Source organism: Ascaphus truei, chromosome 11 (assembly GCF_040206685.1).
Source record: "Ascaphus truei isolate aAscTru1 chromosome 11, aAscTru1.hap1, whole genome shotgun sequence".
NCBI lineage: Eukaryota > Metazoa > Chordata > Amphibia > Anura > Ascaphidae > Ascaphus > Ascaphus truei.
In genome coordinates this window covers 38583999-38600120 of record NC_134493.1, presented here as the reverse complement: position 1 = coordinate 38600120, position 16122 = coordinate 38583999, and the positions used below count along the sequence as shown (strand labels likewise).

Here is a 16122-nt window from a genome sequence, read left to right as displayed (position 1 = left end):
TATCAGCATACCACTCTGAGGGATTTCCACTAAAGGGCTCCCATCAGAGAGAGAAGGGTCTCTGATACGCTTATATTTGATAGTGCAATCTGTGAGTACCACTACTACAGAGAACATTTTTATTATATCATCATATCAATACCATCTGCACTATTGTATTTATTTTTCTTTTTCATAATCCTGAGTCACCCAGCGCTCCGCCCCAATTTGAAAATCTACACAAGAACCATCTGGACATGAACAGTCCATCCTAAGGGTGTAGAGCTGCTTTTTTATTTATTGTATTGCACTTTAATATTTATATAATTTTTCACACATTGGTGAAGGTCACTAAACACAATTTTGTGCACTGATTATTAATTGAACATCACTGTCACGTATATCATATAATTACTTAATTATTTAATATTCACTTTGAGAAGCGCCCGGTTTTTATTTTTTTGTTCTTTTAGGACAAGTGGTTAAGGGTTTAGGGGTTACATTACCTGTGGCGACGTACTGTCCTTGCGGCGAAACGGCCGCAGCTAATTGTCCTAGATGAGGGTTTATTATGACCCTTTTACTGTCAGTGCTGTCCCCTCTGGCAATTAAAGTTGTAAGGCTTAGCACCATTTATTAAACCTGGCCCTACACCGTGCTCTGACTATTTTGCCTCTCCAGATTTTCTCCATCGTGGTCTTTGGGTGCATCGTGAACGAGGGTTACGTCAACATGCATAGGCCCACGATGGAGTGCATCTTCAATCAAAACGAGGACGCCTGCAACTACGCCATCGCCATCGGGATCATGGCGTTCTTCGCCTGCGTGTTCTTCTTCATGCTGGATATTTACTTCCCGCAGATCAGCAGCGTGAAGGACAGAAAGAGAGCTGTGCTGCTGGACATGGGGTTCTCAGGTGTGTGGCTTTCACCGGGGCAAAGGGGCTTATCCATAGAGCACATTCCAGGCATGAAGAGGTTAAGCCCGATCTCTGCTGCTAGTTGAGGGTTAGGGAAGGTTGGTTTCCCTGAGTGTTTATTAAAAGGAGCACCGTGGTAACCAAGGAAACCCCTTAACCAAATGCCACTACTTTCCGTTCTGGGGACACCCCCGAATCCTGAGTTACACTCCCCATTCAGGGGAAACAAAATGGCTGCCAATTCTCGAGTCAACAGGAAACTGCAACACCAGTTGGGGTTTCCTATTGGATGCCCATTTAAATCCCCTTTAAAAAAACCAGGAAGTGATATCGGTAACTTCATCAGTGTCTCGGTGACCAGGGGGTGCCTGGAGCTGGAAATAGTGCCGGTCAGCACTGGAAGACCCCCCTGATTAGGGGGTCTGTTAAGATGGATTTGAGGAGTCTCAGTTCTCTGTGCCCCTTAAAAAAAGAGCAAAGACTTCGAGCGCACGGCAGATAATTCGCACTTCAAGACTGATGTATGTATGTACAGTATATCTTCATTTGTATAGCGCTATGCATGTACACAGCGCTCCATGGCAGTAACACGCGGGACACAGTAATATAACACATAATGGGAGTACAGTCGTAAAAGTAACATTAGGAAAAGGAGTCCCTGCCCCAAAGAGCTTACAATCTAAGTAATAGTGATTGGAAAGGATGGTCTCTCTTCTCTCTCTCTCATTAACTCCTTTGTTGCTAGAGGAGCCTGCAATTTATTGCAAGCCCCAAACCACAAAGATCTGCGAAACAAACGCAATCGCCGGTCCTACAAGCACACAGACCTTAAATAGCCTAAACTTCTACCGCAAAATGGCCAGTGGTGAATTGTCCCATTGCTCCCCTGCCTGCTTGCACCTCCTAACGCTGGTGACACGCTTGTCGGTAAGATCCTGTGTGACTCTCGCTCCCTCGGGCTGTCTACTATTCGTGGAAAAATGGCACACAGTCTCACAAGAGACCTCTATTTGTAGTTGCCGGGGGCTTCCTCTTCTTGCTGCGGCTAGTGAAAGCTGGGTGCACAAGTAACAGGGACGCTAGTGAAAGCTGGGTGCACAAGTAACAGAGGGACGCTAGTGAAAGCTGGGTGCACAAGTAAAAGGGACGCTAGTGAAAGCTGGGTGCACAAGTAACAGAGGGACGCTAGTGAAAGCTGGGTGTACAAGTAACAGAGGGTCACTAGTGAAAGCTGGGTGCACAAGTAACAGAGGGTCACTAGTGAAAGCTGGGTGCACAAGTAACAGAGGGACGCTAGTGAAAGCTGGGTGTACAAGTAACAGAGGGACGCTAGTGAAAGCTGGGTGCACAAGTAACAGAGGGACGCTAGTGAAAGCTGGGTGCACAAGTAACAGAGGGACGCGAGTGAAAGCTGGGTGCACAAGTAACAGAGGGACGTGAGTGAAAGCTGGGTGCACAAGTAACAGGGACGCAGTGAAAGCTGGGTGCACAAGTAATAGAGGGACGCTAGTGAAAGCTGGGTGCACAAGTAACAGAGGGACGCTAGTGACAGCTGGGTGCACAAGTAACAGAGGGACGCTAGTGAAAGCTGGATGCACAAGTAACAGGGACGCTAGTGAAAGCTGGGTGCACAAGTAACAGAGGGACGCAGTGAAAGCTGGGTGTACAAGTAACAGAGGGACGCTAGTGAAAGCTGGGTGCACAAGTAACAGAGGGACGCTAGTGAAAGCTGGGTGCACAAGTAACGGACGCTAGTGATAGCTGGGTGCACAAGTAACAGAGGGACGCTAGTGAAAGCTGGGTGCACAAGTAACAGGGACGCTAGTGAAAGCTGGTGCACAAGTAACAGAGGGACGCTAGTGAAAGCTGGGTACACAAGTAACAGAGGGATGCTAGTGAAAGCTGGGTGCACAAGTAACAGGGACGCTAGTGATAGCTGGGTGCACAAGTAATAGAGGGACACTAGTGAAAGCTGGGTGCACAAGTAACAGAGGGACGCTAGTGAAAGCTGGGTGCACAAGTAACAGAGGGACGCGAGTGAAAGCTGGGTGCACAAGTAACAGAGGGACAATAGTGAAAGCTGGGTACACAAGTAACAGAGGGTCACTAGTGAAAGCTGGGTGCACAAGTAACAGAGGGACGCTAGTGAAAGCTGGGTGCACAAGTAACAGAGGGACGCTAGTGACAGCTGGGTGCACAAGTAACAGAGGGACGCTAGTGAAAGCTGGGTGCACAAGTAACAGAGGGATGCTAGTGAAAGCTGGGTGCACAAGTAACAGAGAGACGCTAGTGAAAGCTGGGTGCACAAGTAACAGAGGGGCGCTAGTGAAAGCTGGGTGCACAAGTAACAGGGACGCTAGTGATAGCTGGGTGCACAAGTAACAGAGGGACGCTAGTGAAAGCTGGGTGCACAAGTAACAGGGACGCTAGTGATAGCTGGTGCACAAGTAACAGGGACGCTAGTGAAAGCTGGGTGCACAAGTAACAGAGGGATGCTAGTGAAAGCTGGGTGCACAAGTAACAGGGACGCTAGTGATAGCTGGGTGCACAAGTAACAGAGGGACGCTAGTGAAAGCTGGGTGCACAAGTAACAGAGGGACGCTAGTGAAAGCTGGGTGCACAAGTAACAGAGGGACGCGAGTGAAAGCTGGGTGCACAAGTAACAGAGGGACGCTAGTGAAAGCTGGGTACACAAGTAACAGAGGGTCACTAGTGAAAGCTGGGTGCACAAGTAACAGAGGGACGCTAGTGAAAGCTGGGTGCACAAGTAACAGAGGGACAATAGTGAAACCTGGGTGCACAAGTAACAGAGGGACGCTAGTGACAGATGGGTGCACAAGTAACAGAGGGACGCTAGTGACAGCTGGGTGCACAAGTAACAGAGGGACGCTGTGCACCTGGACATGGGGTTCTCAGGTGTGTGGCTTTCACCGGGGCAAAGGGGCTTATCCATACAGCAGATTCCAGGCATGAAGAGGTTAAGCCCGATCTCTGCTGCTAGTTGAGGGTTAGGGAAGGTTGGTTTACCTGAGTGCTTATTAAAAGGAGCACCATGGTAACCAAGGAAACCCCCTTAACCAAACGCCACTACTTTCCGTTCTGGGGACACCCCTGAATCCTGAGTTACAGGGTTTAAATCTCCCTCAGGGGAAACAAAATGGCTGCCAATTCTCGAGTCAACAGGAAACTGCAACACCAGTTGTGGTTTCCTATAGGATGCCCATTTAAATCCCCTTTAAAAAACAGGAAGTGATATCGGTAACTTCATCGGTATCTCGGTAACTTCATCAGTGTCCTACCACAGGAGTGGCCACCTCCTGTCCTCAAGGGCCACCAACAGGTCAGGTTTTAAGGATATCCCTGCTTCAGCACAGATGACCTCCTGTGCTGAAGCAGAGATATCCTTAACACCTGACCTGTTGGTGGCCCTTGAGGACTGGAGGTGGCCACTCCTGCACTACTGCCTCTGTTAGGAGCCTAGCACCACCCTTTCCGTGATGATTACAGCAGAGGACCATTTCTGTACCCCCTCCCCCCCTACGGAAGTTGAGTCTACAAACTGCTGTTAGAACTGCCTCTTTGTTGCACTTGCAGGTGTCTGGTCTTTCCTGTGGTTTGTAGCGTTCTGCTTCCTAGCCAATCAGTGGCAGAGGACGCCACCGCTACCGGAAGTGGACAAAGGAGCTGATGCTGCCCGAGCTGCCATTGCTTTCTCCTTCTTCTCCATCATCTCATGGGTAAGATGCTAGTTGTGTTGTGATGGGTTTCATGAGCACCGCAGGCGCATAGAACACGCAGAACCTCCGCCCTGCGGACCTGCCACGTCCAGACTGACTCAGTCACTGGGCCACGGACCCATCGCCTCTATAGCCGCTAACTTAAGGGGTTGTAGCGGTTAGGGTAGGGGGTTGAGGATAGGGGTTTTAGGGTAAGGGTTTAGGTTTAGAGAGATGTCCCTGCGGCGAGGTGAGTAGCGGCTGAAAACGCCGATTTGGTCACGGCAAAACGGCCACGAGCAAATGTCCTAGAGACCGTTCATTCACTCACTTTGTCAGGCAGACCTGTAATGTAATGTAAGTCTTTATTTATATAGCGCCATTAGTGTACATAGCGCTTCACAGTAGTAATACACGTGACAATCATATAAATAACAAATAATACAAATAACAGGTCATGGGAATAAGTGCTTCAGAGATGAAAAATAAAATTTCGGAAAAGGAGTCCCTGCTCCGAAGAGCTTACAATCTAATTGGTTGGTAGGAAGAACGTACAGAGACAGTAGGAGGGAATTCTGGTAAGTGTCTGCAGGGCGCCAAGCTTTATATGTCATATGTATAGTATTAGCCACGGTGCTAGTCGGGTATTAAGGGAAGGTCATTCCAGATGAGTGGGGCAATCGGTGAGAAAGGTTTAAGGCGGGAGAGGGCTTTAGATACAGAAGGGGTAGAGAGAAGGCAGCCTTGAGCAGAACGCAAGAGTCGGGATGGTGCATAGCGAGAAATTAGGGCTGAGATGTAAGGAGGAGTAGAAGAGTGTAAAGCTTTAAAAGTGAGGAGGAGAATTGAATGCGAGATGCGGGATTTGACGGGAATCCAGGAGAGTGATTTCAGCAGGGAGATGCTGAGACAGGTTTAGGAAAGAGTAGAGTGATTCTGGCAGCAGCATTTAGGATAGATTGTAGGGGAGACAGGTGAGAGGCAAGAAGGCCGGATGGCAGGAGGTTACAGTAATCGAGACGGGACAGAATGAGGGCTTGAGTCAGAGATTTAGCAGTCGAGCAATAGAGGAAAGTGCGTATCTTTGTAATATTGCAGCGGAAAAAGCGACTGGTTTTAGATACGTTTTGAATGTGAGAGAATGTGAGAGAAGAGTCGAGTGTGACCCCTAGGCAGCGTGCTTGGGCTACTGGGGTAATGATAGTACTTCCAACAGTAATGTGGAAGGAGGTAGTAGGGTCAGGTTTGGGAGGAAGTATGAGGAGCTCTGTTTTTGCCATGTTAAGTTTAAGTCAACGGAGGGCCATCCAGGATGATATCGCAGAGACATTCAGAAACTTTAGTCTGTACAGCAGGTGTAAGGTCGGGGGTTGAAAAGTAAATTTGTGTGTCGTCAGCATATAGGTGATATTTAAACCCAAGAGATATGATTAGGTCAACTAGAGAAAGTGTGTACAGAGAAAAGAGGAAAGGTCCCAGGACAGAGCCCTGGGGTACCCCCACAGAGAGATCGATAGAGGAGGAGGTGTTAGCAGAAGAGACACTGAAAGGACAATGGGAGAGTTAAGAGGAGATCCAGGATAGAGCTTTGTTACGAATACCAAGAGTATGAAGAATGTGAAGGAGAAGAGGGTGGTCCACGGTGTCAAATGCTGCAGAGAGGTCAAGTAATATGAGCAGAGTGTAACGACCTCTGTCTTTGGCAGCATGGAGGTTATTAGTTATTTTAGCGAGGGCTGTTTCAGTGGAGTGAGCAGTGCGGAAGCCAGATTGTAGAGAGTCTAGGAGAGAATAGGTGTTGAGAAAGTGGAGCAAGCGAGAGAATACAAGACGTTCAAGGAGTTTAGAGGCAAAAAGCAGGGAGATAGGTCGATAGTTAGAAAGACAGGTAGGGTCAATCTTGCTGGTTTTGAGTAATGGTATAACTGTTGCATGTTTGAAGGAGGGAAATGTACAAGAGTAGAGGGAGGAGTTAAAAATGTGTATGAGCGTAGGGATTATAGTAGGAGCAAGAGGTTTTAGGAGATGGGAGAGAATGGGGTAAAGAGGGCAAGTGGTAGAGGAGAACAGGAGATCAGCAGTGACACATCCTCTGTGACAGCGGAGAAAGGGTCAAGGAAGGCAGGAGGAGAGTTAGGAAGCGGAGTAGGGTGGGAGGAGGAAACAGAGGGGATGTTCTAACGTATGGATTCCACCTTTTCCTTGAAATAGTCCTGAGGTGAGATGGAACTCAAGGTGGTTTGAGTAAAGAGTCAAAGACAGAGGTTAGAAGGGCGAGGATAGCAGAGAGAAAGCGGGGCATGTAGATCAAGAGAGGAGAACAGGGCAGAGTTGTATTTCCTGACCAGGTTGTCAGGGTCTGTAGCAGAGCTGAGAGAGGAGACGGGGGAGCGTAAAGTGGAATCAAAAGCTGGTAGGTTAATAGAGCGCAGGTCTCTGCAGAAACGAGGGAGAGATGAAGATGGAGAAGGGGAGAAGCGAGAGAGAGAGAGAGAGTGAAATGAGGTGATGGTCAGAGAGAGGAAGGGGAGAAATGGAGAAATCAGAGAGAGAAAAGTTTTTTAGTGAAAACCAGTTCTAGGTAGCGGCCATCCTTGTGGGTGCTGGCTGCAGTCCAATGTTGAAGGCCAAAAGAAGAGGTTAGAGACAGAAAGCGGGAAGCCTACGGGAAAGGTCATCAATGTGGCAGTTGAAGTCCCCAAGGGGAAGAACAGGGGAGTCTGAGGAGAGAAAGAGAGCCAGGATTCAAAGTGAGAGAGAAAGGCAGAAGGGGGATGAGTAGAGATGGGCGATAGATGACCGCCAAGTGGACAGGGAGAGGAGAGAAGATCTGGACAGTGTGAGCCTCCAAGGAAGGGTTCAGTAACGGCAGAGAGAGGAGAGGAGCCCCATGCCTCCACCCCTGCCATCATGGCACGGAGTGTGGGAGAAAGAGAGGCCACCATAAGAGAGGGCAGCTTCCAGAGCAGAGTCAGACTGAGTGAGCCAGGTCTCAGTTATAGCAAAGAGGAGCAGAGAGGGAGAGAGAAAGAAGTCATGCACAGAGACCTGGGAGTAAAGTGCAGACAACGTCTAAATCGTCACTGGGAAGAGGGACATATTGTGAGGGGGACAGCAGAAAAAGGAATGTTACCTGTTTAAGCGAAAGAGCAGGGAAATAAGAGTAGACGGTCGGTATGCCTCACAGGTGAGACTGAGCATCACTTATTGGGAGTCAATCTTGTATTTGTAGTACTCTGATACACTACATGAGAATGTCAGTTATTGTCCCCAATTCAATATGCATTCGTCATTCCTTTGCTTTGATCGCATAGAACAGGGGCCATTGAATTCAGTACTTTTCCAATTAAAATGTCCCTTTTTTTTTGTTCCAGAAACTAAAGATCTCACTTGTTTTGGGTTCTTCTTAGTTAACATCTCTGCTCCTCCACAGAAGAGCAAAAGCCGTGCAACAATCCCCAAATATCGGCGCCCAACCCCTTCACTAAACCCCCTTCATTTGCGGTGGCGGATTTCCCATGACTTCCGTCAGCCTGGGCCTAGGGCAGCGAAATTTTAGAGCGGCAAAAAATGCCACGCTCTCCGGCCTATCGGGGCCACTTACATGTGGCGGCCGCCTCCTCGCTGCCACCCTCCTTCTTCCAAATCGTGGCGTCAAGTGACATCATGATGTCGCATTACCATGGCAACGCGGTGCCGTTGCGACATCACGTTGGTGAAGTCCGCGGCATCGTTTGACGCTGATTCAGACGGCGACGGATGGCGGGCGGCCGCATGTAAGTGCCACTGGGCGGCGGATCTCAAAATCCGCCGCTGTTCATTTGTAATGGGTTGTAGGCTTCTCTGGCAGCAAAGGGGTTAATAAAGAACCCATTGGACATATTGCACGGTGTCCTCCGGTCCAGACCATGCTAGTCTCTGCACACTCAGGCCTGTTACATAGCAGCGCATTCAATATACACATAACTCCTCCTCTTCACAAGGGAAGTTTGATGGAAGAGGAGCTGGAACGCGCGTTCTGGGCACATCTCCCTTGCAAACACCATATGGCTGTTTGCTGTTTCCCAGCTAAATCCTTGTGCTAAGTTCAATGGAACAAAATGAGCTGCAGCCGCCAGCGAAATGGCAGAGCGGACGCCTGGGTGCGAGCTGTCTCTGCACTTCTATGTGGGCCGCTCCATAGAGCGTAAGCTCCTATGTCAAGCACAGAAACTTATGGGGGAATAAGGCATGGAAGTGCAAGTTGTGATCTGAGTGTGTGAATGAGAAGAATTACAGGTGACATTGCATATGGCAGATAGAGAAGAGTGTAAGCACAGCAAGTGAAATAAAATAATCATTTAATACATTTATTGTGAAGAAGGGTGGCTGTGTATGTCTTTGCAGCATTTGTCATGAGTGATACCTTCTTACATACCTGTGTCATTCAGATCTTTACACAAGATGAGACTAGGTGCATGTATTCTGTATGTGTGTATATGTTCAGTGTTTGCACCCCCTCTTACCTTGATATGCACCCTGGTTTTCACTGACTCGTCGTTCTCACATCTGCCAGTTTCTCAGTACACCTCCTGTTGTATTTCAGGGATACTTATCTCTCTGCACCATGGACCGGCTTAAACGTTTAGCCTTTGCTGAAGATGAGCAGAGACTACTTTCAAACCCCTGACCCCACCAGGCCCTTACCCACCTCCCCCCGCCCCTATCCCTCCAGGCATCTCGCTGATCCGTCTGTGCTGTGCTCTCTGATAGCTGCTGCTGCACGAGCTTCAAATTATTTTGCAAATGACCAAGAATTATCACAAAAAGGTTCCCACTAATTTGCACACAGCCTAAATGACCATGAACAGTATTTGAGGGAACTAATTAGTCCCAGCATACATATAATGCAAAAACCAGGAGGAATAAAATTACAAAAATAATAACATTTTATTAATATATGCTAACTCTTCTATGTGACAAAATATAAATGTGTGTGTATACTAATACAATTATTAAAAAAAACTGAAGTATGCCTGTTTACTGGACCATTCATATGCATATATGCATCTATATATCCTTATTGTGGTGAAAGCATAATTTCATACTCAAATATCCTATAGGGCAGGCCTGCCCAACTCGTAAAGTGAGAAGGGCCGAACTGCTCCAAGGAAAAAAATTTGGGGCCGCACGGGTTAAATCATCATCATCATCATCATCATCATCATCATCTCTCCTCCAGCACCTCTCCATCATCATCATCCTCATCTATCTCTCATACCCCCATCTCTCCCCCTCACCCACACAATACCATCCTCCACATCAAAAACACAATACCCCCTCCACATCTCCCCAGCCCATTCCATGTCAGCAGTCACCCCCCCCCCCCCAAGTCAGCATCCCATGTCAGCATCCCCCCCATGTCTCTCTTCCCTCAATATAACACTCTCTCCCCCTCCCCTAAATCACACCCTCTCCCCCTCCTCTCAATGACACTCTCCCCCTCCTCTCAATGACTCTCCCCCTCCCCTCAATATGACACACTCTCCCCCTCCCCTCAATATGACACTCTCTCCCCCTCCACTCAATATGACACTCTCTCCCCCTCCCCTCCATATGACACTCTCTCCCCCTCCCCTCAATATGTCACTCTCCCCCTCCCCTCAATATGACACACTCCCCCTCCCCCCTCAATATGACAAACTCCCCCTCCCCCTCAATATGACACACTCTCCCCCTCCCCTCAATATGACACTCTCCCCCTCCCCTCAATATAACACTCTCTCCCCCTCCCCTCAATATGACACTCTCTCTCCTCAATATGACACTCTCTCTCTCTCTCTCTTCAATATGACACTCTCCCCCTCCCCTAAATGACACTCTCTCCCCCTCCTCTCAATTACACTCTTTCCCCCTCTCCTCAATATGACACTCTCTCCCCCCCTGCAACTCACATCATACACCCCCTGCACCTCACATCACTTCCCCCCCCTGCACCTCACATGTCAGCAGCCCCCCCTCACATGCCAGCAGCCCACCCCCCCTCACATGTCAGCAGCCCACCCCCCCTCACATGTCAGCAGCCCACCCCCCTCACATGTCAGCAGCCCACCCCCCCCTCACATGTCAGCAGCCCACCCCCCCCTCACATGTCAGCAGCCCACCCCCCCCTCACATGTCAGCAGCCCACTCCCCCTCACATGTCAGCACCCCCCCCCCTCACATGTCAGCACCCCCCCCCCCTCACATGTCAGCACCCCCCCCTCACATGTCAGCACCCCCCCCCTCACATGTCAGCACCCCCCCCCCCTCACATGTCAGCACCCCCCCCCTCACATGTCAGCACCCCCCCCCCTCACATGTCAGCACCCCCCCCCTCACATGTCAGCACCCCCCCCCCTCACATGTCAGCACCCCCCCCCCTCACATGTCAGCACCCCCCCCCCCCTCACATGTCAGCACCCCCCCCCCCTCACATGTCAGCACCCCCCCCTCACATGTCAGCAGCCCACCCCCCACCTCTGCACCAGCCCACCCCCCACCTCTGCACCAGCCCGTTTTTCACACCCACCCCCCACCAGCCCGTTTTTCTCACACCCCCCCCCCTCTCTACCTCTTTTAGATCAGCACATCCTCTCCCCGGCACTAAGCCCCGCCCCCAGCATGCTCTGACCTCCCCGGCATCCTGCATCCTCCTCATGCTGCTTCTGCCCCCGCGCACTGCAAAACCCGGGGGGCGGTGGAGGAGGGGGGGGCGGTGGAGGAGGGGGATGAATCGAAAAAATTTCGATTAAATTTTTTTTTTTACATTTATTTAATTAATTAACTGGCGCCCGGCCGGAGTCACCGCGGGCCACACAGAGAGCCCAGGGGGGCCGCATGCGCCCCGCGGGCCGTATGTTGTGCAGCCCTGCTATAGGGTTTGACAAAATAGTGTCAATGATATAAAACCGCTGACACTTGCAAGTATATATGCGTAAGGTGAGTATGTGCTTGTTCACAACACATATGAGCAAGGGCAAACCAATGCGGAGTCTGTGCTAAATGACCCCTCACAGTGGGTTAAATGTGGTCAGGTGATATGTAATATACACACAATATATTCTCCATAAATAGATAGAACATGTGTATACAATTAAAGTTATCATATATACAATGTACTATCTTCAGAATGTATATCTCTACCCAACTGTATCCATGGGCAGAAGATCATACAACATTATGTACCCAAACTGTGATCATTAGTAACAAAACAGAAGCGATTGTAACCATCATATACCAGGTATGCACTTTCATTTGTGCAGGCTGAGCCTATATTGAATGAATGGTTATAACAGCCATACAAGGGGTTAATATGCATATGAATGGTCCAGTAAAAAGGCATACTTCAGTTTTTTAAATAATTTTAATAGTATACACACATTTATATATTTTGTCACATAGAAGAGTTAGCATATATTAATAAAATTGTATTATTTTTGTAATTTTATTCCTCCTGGTTTTTGCATTATATGTATGCTGGGACTAATTAGTTCCCTCAAATACTGTTCATGGTAATTTAGGCTGTGTGCAAATTAGTGGGAACCTTTTTGTGATCATTCATGGTCATTTGCAAAATATATCTCTCCTTCCCCATGCACCGCCATTTTTTAAACATACTACTGAATATTAAGGTTAAGCTGTGATAACTATTTCCTACTTTACGAGCTTCAAATTACCAATAGTTACTAAGCACTGGCACAGACACTGGTACTGAGGTTATTAACGTGCCTTAAAAAGCTTTCTTAGTACTAAATACTACTTAGATCATTGGTTCCTAGGAGCCTTTGGATTCCATGGGCGTCCCAAAAGGGTTCTCTGCAATTTTCAGGTCAATTAAAAATGGTACCAAATACAGAAGAATTTACAATGCATCTGACCTCAGACGCGCTATTAGAGAGGGTTGGGGTTCCTTACAATGCATCTGATCTCAGACGCGCTATTAGAGAGGGTTGGGGTTCCTTACAATGCATCTGATCTCAAACGCGCTATTAGAGAGGGTTGGGGTTCCTTACAATGCCTCTGATCTCAGACACGCTATTAGAGAGGGTTGGGGTTCCTTACAATGCATCTGATCTCAGACGCGCTATTAGAGGGGGTTGGGGTTCCTTACAATGCATCTGATCTCATGCGCGCTATTAGAGAGGGTTGGGGTTCCTTACAATGCATCTGATCTCAGACACGCTATTAGAGAGGGTTGGGGTTCCTCACAATGCCTCTGACCTCAGACGCGCTATTAGAGAGGGGTGGTTCCTTACAATGCCTCTGACCTCAGACGCGCTATTAGAGAGGGTTGGGGTTCCTTACAATGCATCTGATCTCAGACGCGCTATTAGAGAGGGTTGGGGTTCCTTACAGTGCATCTGATCTCAGACGCGCTATTAGAGAGGGTTGGCGTTCCTTACAGTGCATCTGATCTCAGACACGCTATTAGAGAGGGTTGGGGTTCCGCAGAATTTTACCAATATAATTATAGGGTTCCTTAACCACAAATCGACTAAAAACCACTAATCTAGTTAAACCAAAGAATGGAAATAAGTTTATTAACCTTTTCACTACCCTAGAAGTGTCTTAACCCTCTGTTGCTTGCAGTGCTTAGAAAGCCCCCCACTAATCATTCAGACCCAATACTTTCAAGCTGCCCTAACACCCTTATTAACCCTTTAACCCCTGGCATCTCACCCAGGTTGCACTGACTTTGAAAGCGCTGCAGAGATACCGCCTAGGAACCGACATGACGCTGTTTGCCACGGATCAGTTTGCCCCCGGACCCAACGCTGGATACCCGGGGTACCCCACAGGCAGCGGCGTGGAAAGCACAGACTCCTATCAAAGCCCCCCCTTTACTGAAAACCTGGACAGCAGTCCCAAAGGCTTCCAAGTTCCAGCCTACTGAGGGAGAGAAGAGCCTTGTGTCTTTATATACAGATAGAGCAGGTGTACTGATACAGTGCAGGTAATTGGTGGATGGCAAAGTGTATTGAGTTCTACCTTCTTGATGTGATTTTCAGTGCTGGGTGATTTCTTCTGTTAGCTAGATGTACAGTGCACGCTGTACAGTGGTATTGGTTGCGTGTGTGTGATATCTTCAAAGGGGTTTAAATAGTGCAGTGTTCCCTCTAAGGTGTATAAGCAATATAACCCCCTTTGCTGCTACTGGGGTCCGCAATGCATTGTTCTGTCAGCAGAAGGGTTGAACTGCACAGGAAACCTCTGACCTAACGGCGCATGAATATCTGCCAGTGATGAGTAAAAAGGGTTTTTGTTTCAATGGGAGTGTATCCCCTTTCTTCAAATGCTGCACTGTATGATGAAACGGAGTATCTCTGCACACTTCCAGCTTCCCAGCACTCATTTGTCGTAATGTGCGATGGTACAAGGGATACTCAGTACAACTGCTTTCTAATGACAAAACTAAACTCACATGTGCCATTTTTATGTGTCTGAATTTTTGTTAAGCATGTATATTGGAATCATTTTGAACACAAAGCTTGACCCCTTATTTGCCAGAAATAGGCTCGCTATAAAATGTGCGCAGTGCCACAGAAATGTAGCAATTGGTGGCGCACGCAGTCCGGCCATTTTCCTATCAGAAGCCTCAGGCCGCGTTCGCTCCGCTTTATTTTCATATGTAGGTTCCCGTTGTGCCTATTCAAAGCAGTGTTGAATTTTCTGTATTAATCTCCACCACTTCTAGTTCCCCGAGCAACCACTTGTGTGATATTATTTTGACCAACGCTCTTTAGAGAAAGTAGCACTTCCAGTGACCCCAACCTGCAGGCTGTTGCCGTGGCTAAAACATTCACATTGTATATTCCCAGCCTTGTTTCCATGTAACTCGCAGGAATACCAACCTGCAATTAACTCGACCACTTTCAGTACGGAGACTGGAGCTCTCGCCTGGCCTTGTACAAAAGCAAATTTGGAGGTGACAGAGTGATATTGTTCACTCGCTCTGCAGGTGCACAGGATGAAAGCAGTGAACCGCGAGCGATATGAATTTGGGATAAACGGCCTGTAGTTTGTGCAATGTAAGTAAGTGTGGTTAAGTACCACTTTTAAATGAACTTCTAGAGGGAACTGGAATAAACGTAGCCTGGTGATACTCTCTCACTCTCTCTCTTCTCAAAGTAGATGTGTTATTTAAGCACAGCACACAATTAGGATAAGTTGTGCGGTGTTACCTCGATGTGATGAGGACACGCATCTTGATCTAGACCAAGAATCTCTCCCAAAACACTAGCACAGTATATATACCTGTAATAAAACATTATCCCCACCTCATTCTCACAGCATTCTTGCACATACTATCCCGGTGCTGGCTTTATCTTCTGCATTCCTTTGGGATAACGTGAGAAGGGGACTTCTTCTTTCCTTTGTACCCAGTGTCTACAGCGTGGACCCAAGTCATGGATTTGCCGTGTAAGGAGGGAAAGTCGAGAGAGAAGTTTTGCTTCTCTGGAGGTTTACTTCCATTCTGTCTCCTGCAGCCTTCTTTTCCATGGTCTAACCCATAGATGGGCAAATCCAGTTCTCAAGGGCCACCAATAATAGTTCATGTCCTGCTTCAGGACAGATGGCTCAATCAGTAGCTCAGTCTTCGGCTGCACCACCTGTGCTGAAGCAGGGATATCCTGAAAACCTGACCCTTGATGACTGGAGTTGCCTACCCCTGGTCTAAGCTTAGTCATTTGATGTCATCGTCTCTGTGGTGTCATTGTCATTCCTTGGCCAGTCATAGGGGGCTTTGCAGGGAAAGGGCTAAATACATCTCTTTTCTGGGGGGGATTGAGAGGGTAGATGTTGCCCACCCCTAGACTAGCCTGACACTGACCATAAACACATTTTGTGCAGGAATGTAACACACCAGGTCATACACATTATCGATGCAGAGTGCCTGTGTAAAGCCTGAGCCCTTGCTGGTATAGACGTGCCAAACTAGACAATACTACCTAGCAAGTGTTTCTAACTATCTTTGCACAGGTGTGAGCTGTTCGAGATGAAGAGGTCTCAGTGCCAAGCGTCCAAAGTTGCATTTTTGGCATTCTTTTGATGCAAGAGAACCAAGAAATATATTGGGTGTTCGCGTCTATGCACTAACATTTCCCCCCTGTTGTGCACCGTAAGAGTATTGTTTTTCAAAATATTTTACTCATATATTGGCGCAAACTGTGTACGTGTGCATCAAATAAATAGTTGAAACTGCTTCAAAATTGTACGCCAAGTTAAACTAACTCCTACAAAGTCTGTTTATGTTGTTAGCGCAGAATTAGAAGTGGTTACGTTTCTATGCATCAATGGATGTTTCATTATATACATTAACATGGATTCCCCCCCAATGAGTCTGGTCTCTACTGGGGTCGTGTCATACCCATCAACCTTTTGCAATGCTTTATAGTACCATGTGAAGTAGTGGAAGGGTTAAACAGAACAGTTAAATAATGCAGCGTGTTAATGCTTCCTGCTCCCCGGCAGCCCTCTGTAAATATG

General features: G+C 48.0%; 1 protein-coding gene across 3 annotated transcripts in view; it reads left to right on the top strand.

The window, feature by feature from the left end:
• The window catches only part of SYNGR3 (synaptogyrin 3), a 41550-nt gene extending 25705 nt beyond the window's left edge, over window positions 1–15845 (top strand). For 2 of the 3 annotated variants that reach the window (XM_075565736.1, XM_075565738.1), the window contains exons 2-4: window positions 661–895; window positions 4493–4635; window positions 13319–15845. In XM_075565736.1, the coding sequence (XP_075421851.1) occupies window positions 661–895; window positions 4493–4635; window positions 13319–13528 (588 nt within the window). In that variant the 3' untranslated portion in view covers window positions 13529–15845. Of the gene's footprint in view, window positions 1–660; window positions 896–4492; window positions 4636–9199; window positions 9591–13318 lie in introns of those variants that run through there. The other variant, XM_075565739.1, reaches the window with a different exon arrangement.
• The last annotated feature ends 277 nt before the right edge of the window (window positions 15846–16122 follow it).